This window comes from Lineus longissimus, chromosome 12 (genome assembly GCF_910592395.1).
Source record: "Lineus longissimus chromosome 12, tnLinLong1.2, whole genome shotgun sequence".
Taxonomy (NCBI): Eukaryota; Metazoa; Nemertea; class Pilidiophora; order Heteronemertea; family Lineidae; genus Lineus; species Lineus longissimus.
In genome coordinates this window covers 9,034,773-9,059,744 of record NC_088319.1, presented here as the reverse complement: position 1 = coordinate 9,059,744, position 24,972 = coordinate 9,034,773, and the positions used below count along the sequence as shown (strand labels likewise).

Sequence of the window (24,972 nt, the reverse complement as noted above, 5' to 3'; positions counted from 1 at the left end):
TACTGTGATTTAAGCGGTTTTCCGACAAAAAGAAAAGAAAGAAATTATTTCATGGGCGCAGACATATTGAAAGTTAGAGCGGCGTGTATGGAAAAGATAAACCGACGACCACAACAAACCCGGAAGTTGTAATTTTGCCAGCTCTCAAAATTTTGTGTTTCACATACGAGTGTTGTGATCAGATATTTCCATCATGTTAGCGCCACAGACATCTTTAAAGGTAACGGTCCTTCTCTTTTCAGGCTAAGGAATCTGTCTATCCCGTATTCAGCTACTCTTTTCTCCGTTGTTTAACACAGAATTGATGTTTGAAGGCATATCATGATTGATGATACATGGAGGATGGACGTCATCATGGACCAGATGGTCAGCTGATCCATCCGTCCATGGAACTAATAATCGACCTTTTTGATGAAGACGAATCCGCGTTAAAAGAAATCAAATGTGCACACTCAAAACACGTCTGATGGCCTAAGCCGACTTCGGGGTCATCCTTAATAATGTTCACCAGGTTAAAGCAAGTTTGATAGGCCTATGAATGATATGATATGTAATATGAGGAAGGCTCAGGCCTTGATAGGGAGCTCTTCGTTAATAGGGCTGGTGAGCGAGAAGACTCGGTGGGGGGGGGGGGGTTATATAGTTAGGATGATGCCATCATGGCAGTTTACCGAAGAAGCAGTTGGCTAGCACACAATGTCAATGATTGATGGCGAGTAGTTGGTGGGTGGGAGAGGGGGGATATAGTTAGGATGATGCCATCATGGCAGTTGACCCAATAGACGCTGTCGCAGTATAGAAAATAAGTGGGGAGAATGTGGGAAACTAAACACAACAGGAGAAGGATAGGTATTTTTGCCCAGAGATAAGCGTAATGATCCCAAAACCCAAGTGTAATTAAGATTTATATTCTAATTCAAAAAGACCAACGTCGCCTAGACATACAGTCATGCATAGACTGATGTAGCACAATGCATGAGACACCCTGTATAACGCAAATTTGAAAAAAATTCACCTCTATGCCTTATAACTTCAAGATTAACACCTGATCACTTGGTCAAACTTGGTCAGATGTATTCTACAATACAAGAGACATGCTATTCAGAAATGTATTGGTTTGTGTGAGAGTAACGTACTGCCAAGTCTACAGCCGCTGGAACAGGGGTATGCATGAAATGACGTCGCGTCATTTTTGGAGGCAGGTAGGCCTGGCCTCCGCACCGGCTTGTGAGACCTGAGGGTAGCGCGTGCGTTTGAGTTAAGTGCGCATGCGCTTTCTACGGAAAATTAAAATGGCCAGTGTTGTGGACGAGTGGTTTCAGGTTTCACGGTAGGATTTTGACATGGAAACGGGGAAATAGACATTGAGACCAATGTACTTTCAAGATTATTGCATTATTAATGGAACCAGACCGTTGACATATTGTCACACCCCATGATATTGACGAAATCGTCTTCGAAACGGGCAGCCCCGGACCGATCATGTTGGTGCGCTTGAAACTACGGAAAAGTTAGCAGACGGATTACGGAAAATCTTTTGCGGAATTTTGCCAGTTCAAAGCACGATTTCGTCGCGGAAAGAGAAAAATAATCTCTGGCAGCGATGCAGCTTGTTGTTTAATGCATTTCGATTCGCCCCAGGGTATCGTTACACTTTGATTCGGCCCTGTTTTGACGAAATCTTCAACCGAACAGTGGCTTCTCTGCGTAAACATCGTAGCGTCCCGCTGAATTGTTTGGAAAAAGAAAATCTCTCCCCAGGTAAATTGCTGTGCATTAGCGTATACGATTCGCGTGCAAAAATGTCACCTGGGTGCAGAGGTTTTCTGGTTCCGGTCAACCGGGTCAAGTTTTTTTCGTTGACGGTATACACACACACATTCGACCCTTAACCATAAAGCTCGCTTAAGAGCTCCCTATTAAGTGCAAGCTCTGGTGAACTCGCACAACTGTTGTTATGGGAGAGCCCCCGAAACCCCCATCCTTCCGATGTGTTTTAGCCAGTGCATTGTGGGAAGCCCCTCCCCTTCCATTTTCCCTCTCCGTTGCTCCAGACGCTCCAGATTCATGGACATCTGGATTAGAAATGAATTTTGTTTACATACATTCACGTAGCCATTAGACTCACTCCTGCTGTGTGAGTTGATATGTAAAGAGCAAGCTCTAGTGAACTCACACAACTGTATGTCCTAGCAGACGATTTTTAGCTCACCTCTTAGCAGAGGTGAGCTTATCCCATACCGTGGCGTCCGTGGTCCGTCGTCGTCGTCGTCGTCCGTCGTCCGTTAGCACTAGCAGGGCACGTTTCGTAACTGTTAGAGCTATTGAGTTGAAACTTGGTACACATGTACCCTTATGTAATGACACCTTGGAGACCAAGTTTCGGTCCGATTCGTTTCATGGTTTGGGGCCAAACGTTAAAAGTGAAAATATGCAATATCTCCCTTAATAGTAGTGGGGAAATTTTGAAAAAAATATGGTAGGTACTTCTAGCAAAGGTGCATCATATATCCTCCGGGTTTTTGATTTGACCTCATTTTCAAGGTCACAGAGGTCAAATGGTGTAAATTGGCCGTTAGGATGTAACGATGGCACGTTTCTAAACTGCAACGACTATTGATACCAAATTTGGTACACATTTACCCCTTAGTCAGGTGATCTCAGGGACCGAAGTTTGGTCCAATATGATTCACCACTTGACCACCAGGGGGCAAAATCCAAAAACCTTAAAAATGTGATTATTCCTTAACTTCTTGCCCGATTGCCACCAATTTTATATCATAGGTACATCTAACCACCATACAGTATATGTCACACAGGTTTTTAATTTGACCTTCTTGTCAAGGTCACAGAGGTCAAATGGCGTAAATTCGCCGTCGGGTCGTAACTATGGCACGTTTCTTAACTGCAATGACTATTGATCACAAATTAAGTACACATGTACCGCTTGGTCAGGTGATCTCAGGTACCGAAGTTTGGTGCGATCTGATTTGCCGTTTGGCCTCCAGGGAGGGGGCCAAATCCTAAATTCTTCAAAATGCCATTATTCCTAGTAATGACTTGCCCGATTGGCACCAATTTTATATCATAGGTACATCTAATTCTAACAACCATTCAATGTGTCACTCGGGTCTTCTTTGATTTGACCTACTTTTCAAGGTCACAGAGGTCGAATGTACTGTAAATTGGCCATTTTGGGGAAACTGTAATTGCTTGGCCCTACATCAAACCTAACACTACATGACACAATACCATGCTCTTTATCCATCTTTCCTCAACATGAGGTGAGCACAATGGCCCTGGCCATTTCATTAAATACATGATGTCCCACACCCGCACTTCAGTGGCGGCGGTGTGAATAAATCTACTTGTGTGAATGGTCAATTGCTCAAGACGTCAAGAAATAATTGCTACACGAGGAAGGAAACAATGGGATTCACGTCCGACATGGTAACTGTGGGTGCGGTGCGTCATGAATGCAGGATCGGCCAACACACGGCCCATATGGAATGCGACAAACCGTACCGGAACCAGAATGGCAGAATTGTCATGGGTCTGCACAAATTTTTTCAGATTCCATGGACTTGATGGATATGCACTTTGTTTACACTTTACATACAGTGTATACGTAACCATTACACTCACTGAGTGACTCACTACGTTGTGTGAGTTAATATGTAAGGGGCAAGCTCTAGTTAACTCACACAACTGTATGTCCTAGCAGACGATTTTTAAATACATGATGTCCCACACCCGCACTTCAGTGGCGCTGGTGTGAATAATGGTCAATGGCTCATGACGTCATGAAATAATTGCGTCACGATGAAGGAAACAATGGGATTCACGTCCGACGTGGTAACTGTGGGTGCGGTGCGTCATGAATGCAGGATCGGCCAACGCACGGCCCATATGGAATGCGACAAAACTGTACCGGAACCAGAATTGTCATGGGTCTGCACAATTTTTTTCAGATTCGATGGACATGATGGATATATATATGAATTTTGTTTACACTTTTATATACAGTGTATACATACATAACCATTACACTCACTACGTTGTGTGAGTGATAAAGTCATTTAAATAAAATCTAATGGTTATAAACGAAATAAACAGAACATTTTCCACATTTCCTGAACGTTTCATGACATTTGTGTGCTAGATAGTAGATTAGCGAGTTGTTGTCTAAAATGAATCAGCGTCCACCACCCTGTCGGCGGCCATGTTGGATTTGACTTGTAGGAAATGATAGGGCTTCCCAATACGACACTTGAGAAGTTGGCCCGGAAGTGGCAACGGTACATTTTAGACAATAGGAGATTGCTAAAATGTGGAATCTGCCAACTGGCAACGCAAGGATGCAATCATTCCCGATTCCACATTTTAGCTGTCTCCCATTGTCTAAAACGTACCGTCATCACGTTTTGTGATTTTGATCGCACGGCAGTGGGTGGTCGTATATTCAAAATAGAGTTTGCAAAAGCCGTTTTTTTCAAATCGCACCTTGTGAGAGGTGTTTCAATTACAGTCGCATTGATATTTAGACACTTATCAAGCATTTGTACATGTTGACAAAGATTTAGGTCAGTGTGACCTACTTTTCAGGTATAAGTAGGTCAATGATGTCATAAAATTCTTAATGGGTCACATATAACAAACCTTCTTTGTGTGATCTTCAAATGAATGCCATTGATTAATCTTAACAAGCTTAATGTTGTGCAGGAAATATTTTGACCTTGACCTAAATTCCATGGTCACAGAGGTCAAACTCAAAGATTTCACTGATACTGACACTTTTTGGCTCACCGTAGGGGAGTCTTTACAATACCGCAGTGTCCGTCGTCCGTCGTCGTCTGTCGTCGTCGTCGTCCGTCGTCGTCGTCGTATCCTGTTTCAAAAACAGTGGCACGTTTCTTAACCGCTAAGCCTATGAACTTGTAACTTTGTACACAGGACTCCCTTGGTCAGATGACCTGTGACACTAAATTTCGGTCCGATCTGATTCTTAATTTGGCCACCAGGGGGCTGAATGTAGATATCTAAAAAGTGTGATATCTCGCTTATTAATGACTTGTTTGGAATGAAATTTTTGTGGTAGGTACTCATAGCAAGGATACATCATATATCATACGGGTTTTTAATTTGATCTACTTTTCAAGGTCACAGAGGTCAAATGGCGTAAATTGGCTGTTTCAGTGTAACTATGGCACGTTTTTCAACCTCCACAGCTATGAACTTGAAACTTAGTACATATAACCCCCTATACCAGATAACCTCTGGTGCTGAATTTCGGTCTGATCTGATTCTCAACTTGGCCACCAGGGGGCTGAATGTGGATATCTAAAAGTGTGATTATTCGCTGATTGATGACTTGTTTTCGATAAAACTTTTGTGGTAGGTACTCATAGCAAGGATACATCATATATCATATGGGTTTTTAATTTGACCTACTTGTCGAGGTCACAGAGGTCACAACGCAGACACAGATATGGCCGAAATTGCATGTTTTGTGTTTTTCGTGTTGTGGCAATCCAAAGGTTGTGAGTTCAAACCCCGGTCAGGGACGGCCAAAAATATTTTTTTATTTTATTATTTTTTATCTTTTCCCTTTTGTCTTTTCTGACTTGTATCTTACATTTTCTTGATTTTTGGCTCACCGTAGGGGAGTCTTATGTAATACCGCAGTGTCCATCGTCCGTCGTCGTCGTCCGTCGTCGTATCCTATTTAAAAAACAGTGGCACGTTTCTTAACCGCTAGGGCTATGAACTTAAAACTTTGTACACAGCACCCCCTAGGTCAGGTGACCTCTGACACTGAATTTCGGTCCAATCTGATTCTCAACTTGGCCACCAGGGGGCCAAATGTTGATATCTAAAAAGTGTGATATCTCGCTTATTAGTGACTTGTTTTCGATGAAACTTGTGTTGTAGGTACTCATAGCAAATATTCATCTTATATTATACGGGTTTTTAATTTGACCTACTTTTCAAGTTCACAGAGGTCATATGGCTTAAATTGGCCGTTAGAGTGTAAACTATGGCACGTTTCTTAACCACTAAAGCTATGAACTTGAAACTTGGTACATATAACCCCCTATATCACATAGCCTCTGGTGCTGAATTTCAGTTTGATCTGATTCTCAACTTTGCCACCAGGGGGCCAAAAGTGGATATCTAAAAAGTGTGATATCTCGCTTATATTAAGTGACTTGTTTTCGATAAAATTTTTATGGTAGGTACTCTTAGGAAGAATACATCACATGTCTTACGGGTTTTCAATTTGACCTACTTTTCAAGGTCGCAGAGGTCATATGGCGTAAATTGGCCGTTGGAGTGTAAACTATGGCACGTTTCTTAACCAGTAAAGCTATGAACTTGAAACTTGGTGCATATAACCCCCTACATCAGATAACCTTTGATGCCGAATTTTGGCCTGATCTGATTCTTTATTCGGCCACCAGGGGGCCATAATGGAAAAAGGAAGAAGTGCAATATCTTGCTTATTTGAGTGAATTGTTTTCGATAAAATTTTTATGGCAGGGACTTCTAGCAAGGATACACCACATGTCCTACGATTTTTGGATTTGACCTCCTTTTCTAGGTCACAGAGGTCAAATGGCGTAAATTGGCCATTAGAGTGTAACTATGGCACGTTTCTTAACTGCTGAAGCTATGGACTTGAAAGTTGGTACATGTAACCCCCTACATCAGATAATCTCTGACATCGAATTTTGGCCTCATCTGATTCTTGATTTGGCCACCAGGGGGTCAAAACTGAAAATGTAGGACGTGCAATATCTTGCTTATTAATGACTTTTTTTCGATGAATTTTTTATTGCAGGGACTCTTAGCAATCACACGATATTGATCTTGTTGATGTCATAGACAATTATTGGTTGGATCATAAACTTATATATACTGCCCTGTCTTATTACTTGACATCAATACACATCTAAAAAAAGTCTTCATGCCTGATTGTGTTCACCTGATTCACCTCTAAACTAAGCATGATCCTGCCTACTAAAAGATGTATACGGTGAGCACAATGGCCCCTGGCCGTTTCATTTGTCATTATTTGTCCCAGACTCTTCAAATTTGATATGTAGACACCTATTGGTCATCTCTTCATGTTCACAAAGATTCAGGTCAATGTGACCTACTTTTCAGGGGTAAAGAAGTCGAGGTTATATAATTCTAATACCTATCTCAAGAAACATTGTGTCATCTTCAAATGTGTATCATTAATTGATCCAGCTTAAGAAAGTGGTTGACTTGATGTATATCTATGGCGTCATTGTGAAATAAAGTGATGTAATGTCCGCCCTTCCTGGGGAATGAACCAGGTGGCTCGAAGCAGTCATGTCACACCGGTGAAGCTGAACTCCTTGCCTCCCTGTTGGCCTTGTTGTTTCCTTACCATGATCGCCATTTCCATGTCAACTTTTACTGATTTGTATTCCCTTCCATTTTCAGGTCATTCTGGTGGTCCATTTTGTACTGACAGTATGGTAAGTTCAGCCTCGGTTTATCAGCTTGTACATCTTGGAGAGCTACTGCACATGAAAATGGCACCATCGGCAGTGTCAAATTCCATTTGTCCAAGTGGTAAACCTATTGGCTCACCGTAGGGGAGTCTATACAATATCGAAGTGTCTGTCGTCCGTATCCCATTTCAAAATCAATGACACATTTCTTAACCGCTAACGCTAACAACTTAATACTTGGTACACATGACCCTCTATGTCAGATAACTTCTGACACCAAATTTCGGTCCAATATGATTCTCGACTTGGCCACAAGGGGGCCAAAACTGAAAAAGTCAAAAGTGCAATATTTCCTTTATCAGTGACTTGTTTTCAATAATATATTTATGGTAGGTACTCCAAGCAAGGATACATTCCAAGTTGTATGAGTGTTGACTTGACATACTTTTCAAGGTCAAAGAGGTCAAATGGCTAAAATTGGCCATTTGAGTGTAACAATGGCACGTTTCTTAACCGCTAAAGCTCACAACTTTGAAATTGTTGCACATGACCCTCTATGTATGATATTGATAACCTCTGACATCGAATTTTTGACACATGAACACTTTTAATCGGCTCAAAACAGATATTTATATTCACCATAGTAAATTTAAACAGAGTTAAATTACAACAGCCTCCAATATGTTTAGTTAATCGCACATTTACGGTATTTGTTCGAGCATTGTTGATGGGTTCATTTGTGTATCATATATGCAACACACATGCAATGGAGGCTAATATTAGCTGAGAAAATATGCTTTGATATTATGTCTGCTTTGGAGAATGAGTATTAAAATACATTATGGGTATCGTCTAAGTAAAGTGCCGTTGGAACTTGGTATATATGATTGGACAGGCCAACCGCCAATACATATATGAAATCAATATTCCTTTGGAATGTCGAAAAATGGTTCCAACTAAATATCAAATATCTAAATGTTAAAATATCGAATATCCCAAAATTTAATCATCCTTGTATAGACCAAGTTTTAGGAAGGCTTGGACGACACTCCTTGCTTGCTTGGCTTGGCTTGTGTCCCAGACAATACAAAAAGGATTTAATATTTGATTTAGTAAGTTCCATTGTTCTGGTGCAGCAAAATTGGGAAAAAATTGCAGTTGCATATTTTTTTTCTTCAATCGAATGGAACAGTTCGTTATGCACTTGCTTGAGTAAAAATGGCTTAGGCTATTTTTCTTGAATTAAACTTGTTTATCTAATATCATCATTGCGCCATTCGCCACATTTATGACGTCAGACAGCATCAGGACGTCGCAATTTCCATGATTTTTGGACCATTGGTGTTGCCTTAGTCGAAGGCTCCTCTCTACCATATAAGCCACCAATGCATTGTTTAATTTAGATATACAAAGACTTATCAATTGAGCATCACTGTATGCAAGCACAGCCTGATTAGTGGTACCGCACTGCAGATATCATAGTTTGAAATTACCAGCAACCGTTTAAGGAGTGTCTGTTCTTTCGTCACATTGATAAAAGGCTTAACCAAACGAAAACAACAGCAACCTTTATGGTATTCATTCACGTCATTAATAAATTAAGGAAACCTTAATGTAGCACCCTGATTTTGGATGAGATTTCTCCAAGATAGATACTTGTTCGCGCTCTCTAAAAAAGTGTCCCAAAATTTTCATGGGTCCTCGTGAGAAGCCATTTCCATTGCATGCTGCGGACAACGTCGTGATTTTGGCGGCCCGACATCATAAATCTGGGGAATGATACAATGGTGACATTAGTATTTGATCTTCAGTGCTTACTTTCATTTGTTGTTTAAGGGCATCAATGACCGAGGGCTATCTTCCGACTGCATATATTTACATGAATCTTTTCACTCTGGCGTTTGGTGCCTATGGTATAATCAACCAAGAGAATTCAGAAGCAATATTCATGGTAAGTATAGATAAATAAACTTACTAGTAAAAATCAGTAATTTGATTTATTTTCAAGATCAGTATTCTGCCTTATTGAAAGTGGAATTCTACATTGTGTAGTCTGGGGAAAGGGCGTCATGTGCACTTGTCATGGAAAGTGTTACGAGCACTTGTGAGTACTCATTCAGTAGCACTTGTTGCTTTTTTCGATGTGCTTACAGTGTACACTGCTGCCATGATACTCTTTGATGTTGAAAGTGATGTAAGAATTGGTTGAGAAGTTGGTCTACTGACCTGACCTATGATAGTTTGCTTGATTTGGACTTGTTGATGCTGTGGTGCCAATTGTACTAAAAGGAACGAAATGACACAAACCAAGGGTCACCTGTTATTCTTTATTTCAGTTGTTTGTCCTTCAAATATTCACTATTTTGCAAGATATTATATTTATGGGAATTTACCAGCCTCGAGGCCACAAACATTTTGAAAATGTTGCCGACCTGTCAGTTACTGGTAAGACCAAGAGATCGGAGATAAGTGGAGCATCCATCTGACAGATGCTTGGTATAGCATGCACTTATGTTACAGACCATTCATGACTTTGATGCATTGAAAATGTTTCAATATACACAACGTTACCCTTGATGGGTATGATGAGTAAAATGATGCTCCTAAACTTCTATTAACTGGTACGGTGAGTCCATACAACAGCGCAGTGTCCGTCGTTGTATCCTATTTCAAAAATAGTGGCACGTTTCTTTAGCGTTAGGGCTATGAACATGGCGAATAAGGGGCCGAAACTTAAAACACAAAAGTCCAATTGACTGGATTATCTCAAAATGTTTATCTCGGGTGCTTCTAATTAGGATACATCATATGATACCTGGATATTTGATTTGACCTTCTTTTCAAGGTCATAGAGGTCAAATGGGGTAAATTGGCCGTGTTTGGCATGTTTTTTAACTGCCAAGCCTGTGGGGTTGAAACTTTGTGTGCAGGACTCCCTAGGTCAGATGACCTCTGACAACAAATTTCCCTCCAATCTGATTATCGGCCACTTTGCCACTAGGAGGCTGAAACTGAAAACACAAAAAGTGCAATCAGCCCTGAGCTAATGACTGTATCATCTCCAAAGTTTATCACATGTACTTCTAATTGGGATGCATGACATACCAGAATTTTTGATTTGACCTAATTTTCGAGGTCGTGAAGGTAAATGACGTAAATTTTACATTTGGTTGTAACTGGAGCACATTTCCCAACCTGAGTTTGATCCGGTGAGCACAATGGCCCCTGGTCTTTTCATTTAAAAATGAAAATTTTAACAATTATACTATCAAATTGTGTAAATATTTGAATCAAAATCATGAATAGTTCTGGTCTGGTTTGTTGCTTTTCTTTGAAGGTTTTGCCTGAGATGAGGTCAGCAGGAGTTGGGTTGGGTGGTCCTTCGGAAACCAATGAAAATGAAAAAAAATGAAATGTACATTCTTAGTAATTCTAAGAAATTTCTTGTAACCTTATCCCCGAAATATGTACACCAGCAAATAGCATGCACTGATAGAACAAGCTGTGGTAAGTTTAATTTCAAAGCAAGGACTTGAGGGACAAAAACAGTTTCTAATGTACATGTACCTGTTTTCACCTTCCATTCTAAAGCTAGGTGCACACAGAGCTTAGTGCCCGCGTGATTGCAGCCGCAAGGCTCTTTGCGAGGACGCAAATGTCTGTGTGCACTGGAGACCGCAGCCATTTTATTCTTGCGTCCCGGGGCACAGTCGGAATCGCAAGGATCAAAATGATTTGATATTTGTCGGAGCCGTATTCGCCGCAGCCATAGGACGCAAGGCTGCGCGAGTAGTTTGCACCGCTCGCCTGCGCGTTGATAGAATTTGCCGACAATCTATTACCTCTCGACCAATCAAATCGTTGCTGTTACACCACATGATTTCAAGTGGCAGCGCCCACAGACATGGTTGAAGAATGGAACGAGGAGCGAGATGAAACATTGGTGATGATTTGGCGTCGTCGATGTCACACATGATCGCAACAGTCTAGAGGATTGCGTCGTCGCATGACTTTGGGGATACGGCTTGCAGCTGCGATCACGCAGTCACAAGCTCTGTGTGCACCTAGCTTAAGTGTTCACAGTGGATTTTGATGCTTTTTCTCATGGTTTTATATATAACACAGCAAGGCCCACATCCTACTGACCCTATGCAGGTGATTGCACCTCCTCATGGTGGCTTTACTTTCTTTTGCAGTGGTCATTTGCATCTGAAGTAAATCTGTCAATAAATAACACCACCATATCAGCTAGTGTTCTTCACAGGATCTTTGTCATTTTATGCAATTTTACCAGTGGCCAAGCGATGAAAATCTATTGTTGGTCGCCAGTGTAGAATGTTCACACTTCAGACACGGACTGAGTGTTCACCACCTGCTTTGGTCACAACTCTGCAGAATGAATCCAGAGGTAGACGAAGTTCTGGTGGAAAAGTGGAAAGTGTAGGTTTTTGGCTCAGCTGACGAAAGTCAGCAGAGCTGGTAAAATAATTGTTCAGAATGGTGTCTGTCCTTTCATCCGTCAACATGGCGCACGTTTTGTAACCATTAGACTTAGGCACTTCAAATCAGGCCATGAGGAAGAACAGCCAAGGAAATGCCCCTGACAAAAAATTAAGCTTGTTTTGATTTAAATTTTTATCACCAAGGGGGCTAAAGGCATATACATGTATTACATAGAATTCTTTTGTCGTTGTATTCCAATAGATAGAGGCTTGAAAAAAAGTTGAGGAAGTCTGCATGCAAGTAGGTTTTGATATAAATTTGGAATAGTTTTGATTGATACTACCAGGTGGTGTTGACCTAGTTTTAACTTGATTTGAATTTCCCGCTCTTGTAACGCCGAAGGTTGTGGGTTTGATCCCACTTCAGCATGTTCAGGGCAAAAATATTTATTTCAATTTTTTTTCCACCTTCACTTGTACATGTATATTAGTTTCTTTATTTTGGCAGGCGGCCATATTGGAAATCATATTTTGCCATTTTAAAACCTTATAGCCAGAGTTACTAAATGGTTGGTGAATCTAATAAGTCTCCATTACATATGACACTCGTTTTCGATTTGACCTACTCTTCAAGGTCATAGGGCTCAAGCTCTTAAATTCCACTAATATGTGGCACGTTTTGTCATTACTTGAACGAGAGCCTTTTTATTTGGTGTATATGAGTGATATAGGCATATCAATATGTTACCAGAATTGAGGTTGAAAGAGACCTACCAGGTACTTTCCATTTTTCCACCCCCCAGCTCAGGTGACCACTGACAATGAATTTCAGTCCGATCTGATTCTTGACTTGACCACCACGGGATTAGAAGTGGAAACCTAAAAAGTATGATATCTCTTATGAGTGACTCGTTTTTGATAAAATTTTCATTGTTGGTTCTCCTAGCAAGGTTACATCACATATCATATGGGTTTTTGATTTGACCTTCTTTTCATGGTCACAGAGGTCAAATGGCGGAAATTGGCTGTTTGAATGTAACTATGGCACGTTTCTTAACCGCTCAAGCTATGAACTTGAAATTTGGTACACATGACTCCCTACGTCATATAATCCTGGACAGCGAATTTTGATCTGATTCTCAACTTGGCCACCAGGAGGCCAAAACTAAAAAACCTAAAAAGTGCAATATCTCGCTTATCAGTGACTTGTATTCGTTGATATTTTTATGGTAGGTACTCCAAGCAACGATGCATCACATGTCATACCGACTTTGGTTTGACCTGTATATACTATACATGTAGAATGTTTCTTAGCCAGGATGAATTCCTTACCATCAAATATCTCGACGATGAGCACAATGGCCCCTGGCCGTTTTTTTGTGCATTGTACCGTGTATTTCAGCTGAGCGTCAGGCCCTTTGGCCTCATGATATAATGCTTGTTAAACATCTTTGAATTGCAATTCAGATTCGATTGTTCAATAAATGGACTGGCAGTTAAAAAACCAGCTTTAACATGCGAAGAATGCTGCTGATATCAAGCACCTCTCTTTCACTTCGGACTTGGTAGAGGGTCAGCATTTGTTGTCATCTGTTCTAACTTATCATTCCCATGTCTGGTCTGTTTCAGTTCTTTTTAATGCAAACTCTATCCATTGGTTTGGATGTCGTGTTTATGGGCATTTATCAGCCTATGGGGCAGCGGCGCTTTGAGAATGGTTCAACAGATGTCACTGGTAAAAGTTAAAACAGCTTCCATCTGGTGTTGTTATATGGGCTTTTTTGGTGTCGCACGTTTGTTTTGCTGTCTCTTTTCTTTCTTTTTATGCTTACTTGTTTTTCTTCTTCTTCTTCAGTGTTCGCTCTGCACTTGGAGGTGATTTTCTCTAAGGAGTTTTCCTCCTCCAAGGCGGGATGAGCATTTTTGCATGCCACTTTGGAACCAGTTGGGTTTATTGGCCTGGTGACTCCAACTTCGGCAAAAGGTGGAGACCACTCAAGCTACTCATGTTTCTCACTTGGTGGGGTCTTTAACCTGCCCTGGCATAGACACCAGATGCAAGGGACCTAAATTTTCATTTGAAGGACTGTGAAGAAATTTTGATTCCGGTTAATCAAGAATTACAATCCTGGGATTTCGACCCAATCCAATCAGGGGCGGATCCAGCGCAGCTGGATGGGGGGGGGGGGCCCTTTGAGGGAAAGTTTTGAAACTTTGATGCTCTCAGATGCGCAAGTTTAAGTAGGTAAACAGTAGGCTGAATTGCTAGCTGTGTGAAATCTGCTTTTAAGCTTGAGTTACAGAAGGCTCTTTGTTGAGTTGCGAATCCCCTGCTGCAGGTTCGTTTCATTTCATAATAAATACACAAAAACACTTCAGCAGAATGTGTAACAGCATAAAATCGATGTAGATTGAAGAATCCAAATGTTAGGAATGTGTTTATTGTATTATACCGCTAATCTGAACATAAACTATACAAGGTGTGTAAAATAATTGAAACAGCCACCCTTCCCAGCGTATTGTACTGATTTTTCTCAGGGTTTTTTTGTATACGAGCACTGCTATAATGCCGATTCGTCCGCAGATATTGAAGTGTGTAATTCGCAAGAAGTTTGTTTGTTGCCGCCGTAGTAGTTAGTCCGCGAACGTGACCCGTTCTGAAACCCAAGAGTGAGTAGTGTGTGAAGAAAACCTGCCTAAAAAACATGATTGACTTACCACCGAACAATGTGCACCATTAGCGCTCTTACATGTCTTGAACTCCCGGTCAGCGGAATAGGTGCTTCGATAAATGAAAATTAAAAAAAAAAAATAATTGCAAGTTAAGTGGCTGGATGGAAACGGGATCGTAGGCAGATGTCAAGGAAGTAAATAAATGTGTTTTTCTAACAGGGTGGCTGATTTTTGATCGGGGCGGTGCGATTTTCAACGGGGCGATATATGTCCATATTTAATTTCAACGGGGCGGGCCGCCCCTGTGAAAACGGCCTGTGGAGAAGGCTGCTTGTGTATGATCCCCACTGTACTGTTACCCCATATGGGGGCACCTACGGAGTACGCCGTAGCCTTTTAAAAAGCTGAAAACGGGCACCTGCGGCTAATTCCGTATGTTTTTTGAATAACCCGCTACAATGGGGAATCCCCATAACGTCATCAGTTATCACCGTGCATTGCGATAACCGTCTCTTGACCTTGCCAACTCCATTGCTTCACTATTCTTCGTTGACGAGGGTTTCGGTACAAATTTTACCGTGTCCAAAGTTAGTCCAAGGGCCAGACACAACCAAGGCACAGGTTAGCTTTATATTCCCTTCCAGTGTCTCCCCGTACACTGGGCCAGCGATTGTCAGCAACTATTTTGCTGTGCCCTTAATAACTCCTTGCCTAACGCAGCCCTTACCATGTCCAAACTTAGTCCGAGTGCTGGACATAATGAAGGCACGGGTAAGCTTTTTATCTCATGCCCGAGGTCAATGAAACCCAGGGAACAAACTCATGTTTTATGCAGATTCAAACAAAAATATCCCACAAAATCGGCCAAGTTTGTTGCAGGTGTAGCCTACAACCAGGCACAACTGATAATCTATGATAGCCACAATGCCATTGATTGCATGTTCAAAGACAAAAAAACGACGGGGGGAATATGACTCAAGCGGCGGTCAGTCCAGCCATGAGATAAAAATACCAAAAAGCACACGTGCGAGTATGGACTCGCATTGTTGAGACAGAGTTGGAGCCGAAACTCGACTACTTCCCTTGAATTGCACTTACAATGGATTGAAGTGTATTTACATGCACAAAACCTATATCCGAAGCAACGGTTTTAGGTGACGTAAGCTTTTTCTTCCTTTACGTTATGCCAGACGTTTTTGACGCATTGTTATAATGACGTTAGACGTTACCTCATTTTTTTCACCCAAAGGGATGCAATGATGTCTCCTCGAGTGCGCTCCGTCCTTGCTCTGTTGTGGACTGCTCCAGGATACATCCAAATGGTGGCGATGATGTTGAATCGGGGAAATATCTTCGTTTAAATGGCATATTGTGGCATACAAAACCACTCGAGTGCCGGATTTCTGAGGTATCAGACTACACACGAGTGATGCTGTTTGGCTTGGAAACCCCCGAGACCGTGTGTGTATATATTCAAAAGGTCAACTGCATCAAAAACGGAAAAATATGAAGCTTAACACAGACCACCGCAAAAACATGCCGCTCTAAGTCAGTTGAAAGAAAGAAGGGTGCCGTCACCCACTGCCCACCATCACGTGAAACTTGAGATTGTGATATAGGCATATCAGTATGTACATGTAAAACAAAATTGAGGTTGAAAGAGACTGACCAGGTACTTACAATGTCTTGTACATTGCTCCCCTGTTTTTCAGCTGAGTGCCTCTTGTTATGGGAACGACCACGGAAGTAAACCAATGGCTTCAGCCTTTAAGAGAGGGAAATGACATTCATGACTTTATTCAACTGTGCATTTTATTTCATTGCTTGTAGTATATATCTAGATTAGAACATTTACCGCAGTTTATTGTACCTGTGTCTTATGTTATCACTTTGTTTTTTTATGCCATTTCAGTTTCTTCTTCTGCAAGTTTTGGGTATAATACTTGACATAGTAATGATTGGCGTTCACCAGCCTTTTGCCAATCAGAGATTTGAAAATATACTCCAAAATAGTAAGGCCACAGAGTCTCTTCATGTGTCTATTCCATGAAAATTGCAAAGGGATCAAAGTCGATTTCCGGCTTGACAGAGTTCTCCTTCTAACATACATCTGCCTTTTAACTCTTTCACTGCCAATAACGTTTTAAAACGTTATTGAAAATAGGTCGCTAAATTGCCAATAACGTTTCAAAACGTTATCTCGGTGTTTCCATCTACCCATCAAAAAGTAAACCAAACTATTGATTCTACGTTGATTTAAACCTCCCGCTATGTCTTTGGAAGTGTTCTTGGAAGCATTCGGTTCAATCTTGTCCCCAGGAAGTGGGTATTTCGAGTCAGGTGAATTGGTGAAGATAGACCAATTTGAGATCAATTTGCGTGATCAGCCTGATTCTGCTGATGATAATGACCAGGCAGTTGGGGGTAATGATATAAGTAGTTGTGACAATGACTCAGGTGATGGTGGGCAGGGGGCACCGTCTGCTGCAGGTGGGAATCAAGCTGCACGTGGCCGAGGGCATGGTCGAGGGCGCCAAAGAGGGCCCCCAGCTCCTGCTACAAAAAAGTGGTAAAAATGGCAAAAATGCTGACAAGATGGGGGGAAAACTTTAAAATAGGGCTGGCAGTGAAAGAGTTAAAAACAAGCAGATCTGTCAGCTATGGAGCAAATAGTATTTGATTGCCAACTGCCCCTTCTGCTGAATTGTTGCTTTGTGATAAAGTGAGGCGAAAATATTAAAAGAGGGTAGGGTGAAGTTAGTTTGTTGTGGCAATATTATTTTGCTCTACCGTGTATGGAATTTTATGAAAGGTGATGTGAAAGGAATAGTATCATGAACAAACTTTGGATGCTGTATGTAGTATAAATAATGTTGCGTGTGCCAATCTCCTTGGACCAGCTTCTGCCTTATCACCCAGCCGTATGCAGAATTTCCCCAAAACATGATCCTGGCATCCCCTTTTGGCCACTGCATCTGCTCACAACTAAAACTCTTGTCTTTGTAATGCAGAACAACATCATTCCAGTTTCCTGTTCCTGTTTCAATGTGCTCACTGAGCCTCATCTTCCCCAAATAACCAGCACTTTTTAAAATTCCTTACAGTCTTTCCTTTTCACAGTCCTTTTCTCAAATAACCAAAGATTTGGCCTTAACAGTTTCAGTCCCATGTTAGGGAGCTTTTATAATACTGTGGCATCTGGCTAATAGTGGTGTAATTTCTGGTCTCCAGGCAACCATCTTCCAAATCTCTTTTTGCCATTTTGTAGCCAGTGGTAGTAGAGAGTGAGGACATTTTATGGTCAGTGTATCAGATAAGGCTACATCACATATCACTTGACAATTTTTTCAAGGTCACAGAGGACAAACTCTAAAATTTCACCAATGGTGCTATTTTTCCTCACTTTCTGACAAAGAGTATTCAAATTTGACATGTAGACACCTAGTATTAGACATCTCTTCATATTGATGTAGATTTGGGTCAGTGTGACCTACTTTTCAGGTGTAAGTAGGTCAAGGTCATAAAACCCAATGTGGGTCATATGTCAAGAAACTTTCAATATGTGATATTCAAATGACTGTCATTGATCTATACAAGCTTAATATTGTGCTAGAATCATATTGACCTTGGCCAAATTTCCATGGTCACAGAGGTCAAACTCTGCGTATCTATAATTGTATCCGCATTTGTTTTATTGAGAACAGGTGAGCACATTGCCTCTGGTCATTTCACTATTGATGATTTAGCATATTTTAGGTTGTCCAAAACTTTTGCCAGACATTTTGAAATTCAAAGGAATTCCTTCAGAACATCCACCCTCTCCCTTCTTCAGGCATCCCTGGAACCATGAACAAACTTTCTCACCTAACCCCTTATCATCCCACCTCCGGTTGGACTGGCTGATTGCAATGTCTTCTTAAAAGTATCTCAGATTGCATTGCTTGGGTAGAGTGGTGCCCCGCAAATCTGTTTCCAGTTTCATTTGCGAATAACCTAAAGGCCAATGACCTAAAAGACATAATATTAACATCTATTTTTATGCCCCTGACAACATTAAGGGGCATTATTTCGTTACTCTATAGGATTCCCTTAAGTTTGCCAAATTTTATTGTTTCTGATAAGTCCCAAGTTAACGCATAATAACACCTTGAACCCTTTTGCGCCAACTGATGTTTATAGACGCAATTACGCTTATTCCTGGGCTTCAACCCTTTCGCACCCATATATTTTTTTATTGTGCATGTACCGTACACTCTGGCCTCATACTTTTTAGGAAAAACACTGAAAATAACTTCACTTTTCATCCCCGGGTCTAAAACTTGGGGTCATTCGGTGGAACTTTAAACCTTTTTTCACTTCAAAAATTGTCGAAAATGTATTTCATTGAATACAGGTGTGAAACTTTCAGTAAACAATGATAACAATATAAGCTAATAGCTGGAAATGTCCCTGGTAAAATAAATTAACCCATTGGGGGTCAAAATCTTCTGGTCACTCCGTGCAAGGGACAAATTTTTCTTACTAATTTTCAAAAATTGTAAATTATCTTGAAATGATTCTAAGGAATGTACCTTTGGTTAATTATCATTGAAAACATATATTACTTGGCAGAAACATTTAGAAAACAATTAGAAGAAGACCCATTGTTGGGTCTAGGTGGCAGTTGGGTCATATCCTTGATTTATTACCAAAAACCAAACTTCAAAGAGCCCTAGATTAGCATTAAACACAAAAACTCAAATGAAATGAAATTTTCCCAACATATTTTAAGCTTACCTCTCTGAGAGGAGAGATGAGCTTATCTTATGGCACAGCGTCAGCGTCCATCTCCCATCCCCGTCCATTAGCAAGGCCAGTTTGTAACTATTGAAGCTATCGACTTGAAACTTGGTACATATGTAGCCAACTGTTATGAAACCTTGCAGCCTTCGGTCTGGTTCGAATCCTGGTTTGGCCACCAAGGGGCAAAAATTATCGAAAAACAAAGGGCATGATCATTGGTAAATTTTTATTGTACATAATAAACTGTCCGTGAGGGAGGTGAGCACAATGGCCCTGGCCATTTCTTTTGTTTTTACGTCACTGTACCCACCATCTTGAACTGAGAGCTTACTCATGTTTAAAACCCACTCTGGGTGTGAGCATAGTAATAATGAACACACATTTAGCATGGTCATTCTTTAAAATGTGTTTTTGTCTCTTCTGTACTTTCCAAATTTGGGCATTATCTTTGGTAAAGTAAGATGTACCAATAGCAAGTTATGTGCGAGATCTAAACTAGAAAACTTATCACGCTGAGCTTAAAGATTTTTGTCTGGGGTTAATAGTTATGGAAATATTTATGATTCTATTGTACACTGCCAATTTTATAATCTATCATTTTTCTCTTTCAGCTGACATGAGGAATGAGTACAGATTCTCTCTTGGGTATCCTATTTTCATGTTCTTGATTGAGCCTATCTCTGATTCACTCAGCCTATTAAAGTGGTTCTGTGTTTTAAATACAACTTATTAATATGTGACCCGCCATGACAAAACAGGTCGCATGTCGCTCTGAGCTTGACAGGTTGAGACAGACTGGTTGTTCATTTCACCATTGTCTGCCTTTTGTAAAATCGGAGCATATCAATTTCTTCTATTATGTCCTGGTGTCATTTTAGGCTCATCTTCTGTGCGACATGCGACTCATTTTGTCGTGGTGGGTCACATATTATATACCAAAGGGCCAACAAAGACAAGGCACTTGCGTTGGTTACTTTCTGGATGTTTTGGTCAGAATTTTTCTTAAAATGTCATATGACCAAAGCCAAAATCACATTTATGATTGCTGATTAATTGAATATGACACCTAATGCACTGGATTTGCCTTAGAAATGATATAAGAGTATTTCTGCTCTGTTTTCTTTATTGCTAGATTTGTCTTGATCTGTGTTTTAAGGTGTTGAGTGGGGGTTTTGGGGTATTTCTGACTATTTTCGAGATCTTGGGATTACAAGCACTGTTTTGGCATTGAAGCAAAGGCTGGAGAGAAATGGCTGATAGAGTATTGACAAAAATCTATCGGTAGCTTATATTATGTTTTCTTAACATATTGTTCAGTATGAGTATAGTGAATTTGCTTCTAAAGCCTTTCACGAGTTTCATTGTCTACCGGATATACCAGGAGCGAGGAGGCAGCTATGGAGACTTTGGAATACCTGGCATTCCTGGATTAGGTGTGTATAATTGTTGGAGTATCCTGGTTTCATCCAAAACTAAACATATGCAAGTTGATCATTAGGCAGGTTTTCGTAACCCTCTATATAAATGATGAAGTACGAAGTACATGTAAATGCATTTAATCAAAGGTTTTGAAGATTTTCTGATTCCTTTTTCCACTCAGTATGCAGGCCAATTTATCAATCCCATGAATAAAATCATAGAGGAGTCAATGACACCTCGGACCTTTGTACTTCGTTGTTTGTAAGGATGTCAAAAACCACTCTACATTCAGAGGATCTCGGGGAATGTAAAGACTGCATTCCCATCCCCCCAATTTTTTTTCTCTGTAGTCGGTTCGGAATTGATTGGAAAAAAATGAACAGAAACAAGCACGTCAAAAAGGTGGAGCTCAAGCTAAATCTGCTGAACAAGTGAACAGTTTGTGCCAAAAAATTCATATACACTTATTCTAAGGTTCATATGCAAGTCCTTTTGAGGGTAGATAGTTCTTTGTGGCAGAATCTATTCTTTTTGGCTCACCATAGGGGAGTCCATACAATACCTGTCTGTCGTTGTCATCGTCTGTATCCTGTTTCAAAAACAGTGGCACATTTCTTAGCCGCTAGGGCTATGAACTTGAAACTTTGTGCGCATGACCAACCCAGGTCAGGTGACCCTGACTTTCAGTCTAACCTGATTCTCGACTTGGCCACCAGGGGACCAAAAGTTAAAATCTAAAAAGTGCGATATCTCGCTTATAAGCAACTCGTTTTCGCAAAAAAATTTATGGAAAGTTCTCCTAGCAAGGATACATCACATATCATACGTGTTTTTTATTTTACCTCATTTTCAAGGTCACATAGGTCAAATGGCGCAAATTGGCCATTTGAGTGTAACAATGGCACATTGCTAAACCACTATATCTATGAATTTGAAATTTGGTACACATAATCCCCTATGTCAGATAACTTCTGACGCTGAAATTCGGTTTGACCTGATTCTCAACTTTGCCACCAGAGGGCCAAAACTGAAAAGGTAGAAAGTGCAATATCTTGCTTATTAGTGACTTGTTTTTAGATAATACTTTTATTGTAGGTACTCAAAGCCAGGATAAATCACATGTCATTCCAATTTCGATTTGACCTATATATTATACATGTAGCATGTTCGTTAAACCAGCATCAGTTCCTAACCACCAAATATCTTTACGGTGAGCACAATGGCCCATGGCTTTTTCATTTGGCCAAGACTCTAAAATGTAGGTTCCCTTAAAACGTTATTAATGCTTCTGTAACAATAAACAAGACCTACATGTCATTAGTGGCCCAATGTTTTTCCACATGTTAGGAGTGTTCTCTTTGGCGACTGCTGATAGTGATAGACTTCAACATTTGCTTGCTCACAGGAATAGTAAAAATTTGATGCAAGCTTAAACTAATTGTCTGAGTGCTGTTCTTGATTTACTTAAAAATTTATATTATTCTGATTGATCTTATGTGTCTTGGCGCATGTGATTTCATGAGAGAGGCTACATGAGTCATATATCAAGAAACCTTCACTCTGTGGTCTTCAAATGTTAATGATTGATATGAGCAAGGTTAACATAGGGCTAAAACATTTCAACCTTGACCTAGTTTCCAAGGACAAAGGTTTAATTTCACTTGCATGTTTCGCTACTATTTGTCACAGACTGTTCAAATCTTATATGTAGACATCTCGATGGAGTGATTGCCATGTTATTCATTGATAAGCGGTTCAAACCCCAGTTCCGACACGGTCTTTTTGGCTCACTGTAGAGGGTTCTATATAACACCGCTGTGACCGTCGTCTGTCGTCATCGTCGTCTGTATCCTGTTTCAAAAACAGTGGAACAATTCTTAACCACTGGAGCTATGAACTTGAAACTTTGTACACTGGACCCTCCAGGTCAGGTGACCTCTAACAATGAATTTCAGTCAGATCCGATTCTTTACTTGGCCCCTAGGGGGCAAGAAGTGGAAACCTAAAAAGTGTGAGATCTCTCTTATGAATGACTTGTTTTCGATAAAATGTGTATTGTAGGTTCTCCTAGCAAGGATACATCTAATATCATACGGGTTTTTGATTTGACCTAATTTTCAAGGTCACAGAGGTCAAATGGCGTAAATTAGCCGTTTGAGTGTAACTATGGCATGTTTCTTAACCGCTTCAGCTTTGAACTTGCAATTTCATACATATAACTCCCTACGTCATATAACCGCTGACACCTAATTTTGGTCTGATCCGATTATTGACTTGGCTACCAGGGGGCCAAAACTAAAAAAGGTAAAAGTGCAATATCTCGCTTATTAGCGACTTGTTTTCGATGATATTTTTATGGTAGGTACTCCTAGCAAGGATACATCATATATCTTAAATGTTTTTGATTTGACCAAATTTCAAAGTCACAGAGGTCAAATGATGTAAATATGGTATGTTTCTTAATGAAGAAAAGGATAAAATGAATAATGCTTATCCTCCTTTTTAGCTCACCTCTTAGCAGAGGTGAGCTTATCCCATACCGTGGCGTCCGTCGTCCGTCGTCGTCGTCGTCGTCGTCCGTCGTCCGTTAGCAGGGCACGTTTCGTAACTGTTAGAGCTATTGAGTTGAAACTTGGTACACATGTACCCTTATGTAATGACACCTTGGAGACCAAGTTTCGGTCCGATTCGTTTCATGGTTTGGCCACCAGGGGGCCAAACGTTAAAAGTGAAAATATGCAATATCTCCCCTAATAGTAGTCGGGAAATTTTGAAAAAAATATGGTAGTTACTTCTAGCAAAGGTGCATCATATATCCTCCGGGTTTTTGATTTGCCCTCCTTTTCAAGGTCACAGAGGTCAAATAGTGTAAATTGGCCGTTAGGATGTAACGATGGCACGTTTCTAAACTGCAATGACTATTGATCCCAAATTTGGTGCACATTTACCCCTTAGTCAGGTAATCTCAGGGACCGAAGTTTGGTCCAATATGATTCACCACTTGACCACCAGGGGGCAAAATCCAAAAACCTTAAAAATGTGATTATTCCTTAACTTCTTGCCCGATTGCCACCAATTTGATATCATGGGTACATCTAACCACCATACAGTATATGTCACACAGGTTTTTAATACGACCTTCTTGTCAAGGTCACAGAGGTCAAATGGCGTAAATTGGCCGTCAGGCCGTAACTATGGCACGTTTCTTAACTGCAATGACTATTGATCACAAATTAAGTACACATGTACCCCTTGGTCAGGTGGTCTCAGGTACCGAAGTTTGGTGCGATCTGATTTGCCGTTTGGCCTCCAGGGAGGGGGCCAAATCCTAAATTCTTCAAAATGCCATTATTCCTAGTATTACTTGCCCGATTGGCACCAATTTTATATCATAGGTACATCTAATTCTAACAACCATTCAATGTGTCACCCGGGTCTTCTTTGATTTGACCTACTTTTCAAGGTCACAGAGGTCGAATGTACTGTAAATTGGCCATTTTGGGGAAATTGTAATTGCTTGGACCTACATCAAACCTAACACTACATGACACAACACCATGCTCTTTATCCATCTTTCCTCCACATGAGGTGAGCACAATGGCCCTGGCCATTTCATTATGCCTTTCTGCTCCAGTTCTATGATATGAACAATATTTGAATTTTCAGTGTTGTCTTTATATTCTTTTCCTTTACAGGCGGCAGCAGCAGTGGAGGTCCAGGCTACGAGAATATTGATCGTCAGTCTTCAGGAAATAACAGTGTTGAGACAGCAGAACCCCACCAGAGCTTTGAGAAACCATACGAGCAGCCATAAAAGCAAGAGCTGGTGTTGATCCATTTTATCATGAGTTTCATGGTTTCGTGTCCATTTGTATTATGTGATCCTGCCGAATCTACATATAGGACTTCTCTGTCAAGGGTACCGCTGCCAAATAACCAGCTTTTCTCATTCTAATCTCTGCAAATTAGATAATTTCCAAATTTTTGTAGCAACTTCTGCAGGCATGGTGCCCTTTTAATATGATAGTGTGTCTCTGTTTCATAAGTAGGTAGCATGAACCTGTTCTTCTGCATGTTGTTTCTCACTTGCAAGGTGGCATTGCTATTTGCTTCCATCTTACTACTTGTTTTTAAGTAGTCCTCCTGCTGTGTGGAGTTAGTCTAAGAATGTT

The 24,972-nt window shown here is 40.6% G+C and overlaps 1 protein-coding gene across 3 annotated transcripts; it reads left to right on the top strand.

Moving 5' to 3' along the window:
* The first annotated feature begins 120 nt into the window (after positions 1–120).
* On the top strand, positions 121–24,972 carry LOC135497071 (type-1 angiotensin II receptor-associated protein-like). Of its 3 annotated transcripts, none has more exons than XM_064786765.1 (7): positions 121–220; positions 7,474–7,508; positions 9,321–9,435; positions 16,512–16,611; positions 19,993–20,026; positions 20,699–20,814; positions 24,496–24,972. In XM_064786765.1, the coding sequence occupies exons 1-7, from the start codon at positions 194–196 to the stop codon at positions 24,612–24,614; spliced, it is 546 nt and encodes a 181-aa protein (XP_064642835.1). In that variant the 5' UTR covers positions 121–193; the 3' UTR covers positions 24,615–24,972. The 3 variants fall into 3 exon arrangements, with proteins under 3 accessions (XP_064642835.1, XP_064642834.1, XP_064642833.1); XM_064786764.1 differs by lacking the exon at positions 16,512–16,611 and adding an exon at positions 13,556–13,661; XM_064786763.1 differs by lacking the exon at positions 16,512–16,611 and adding an exon at positions 9,821–9,929.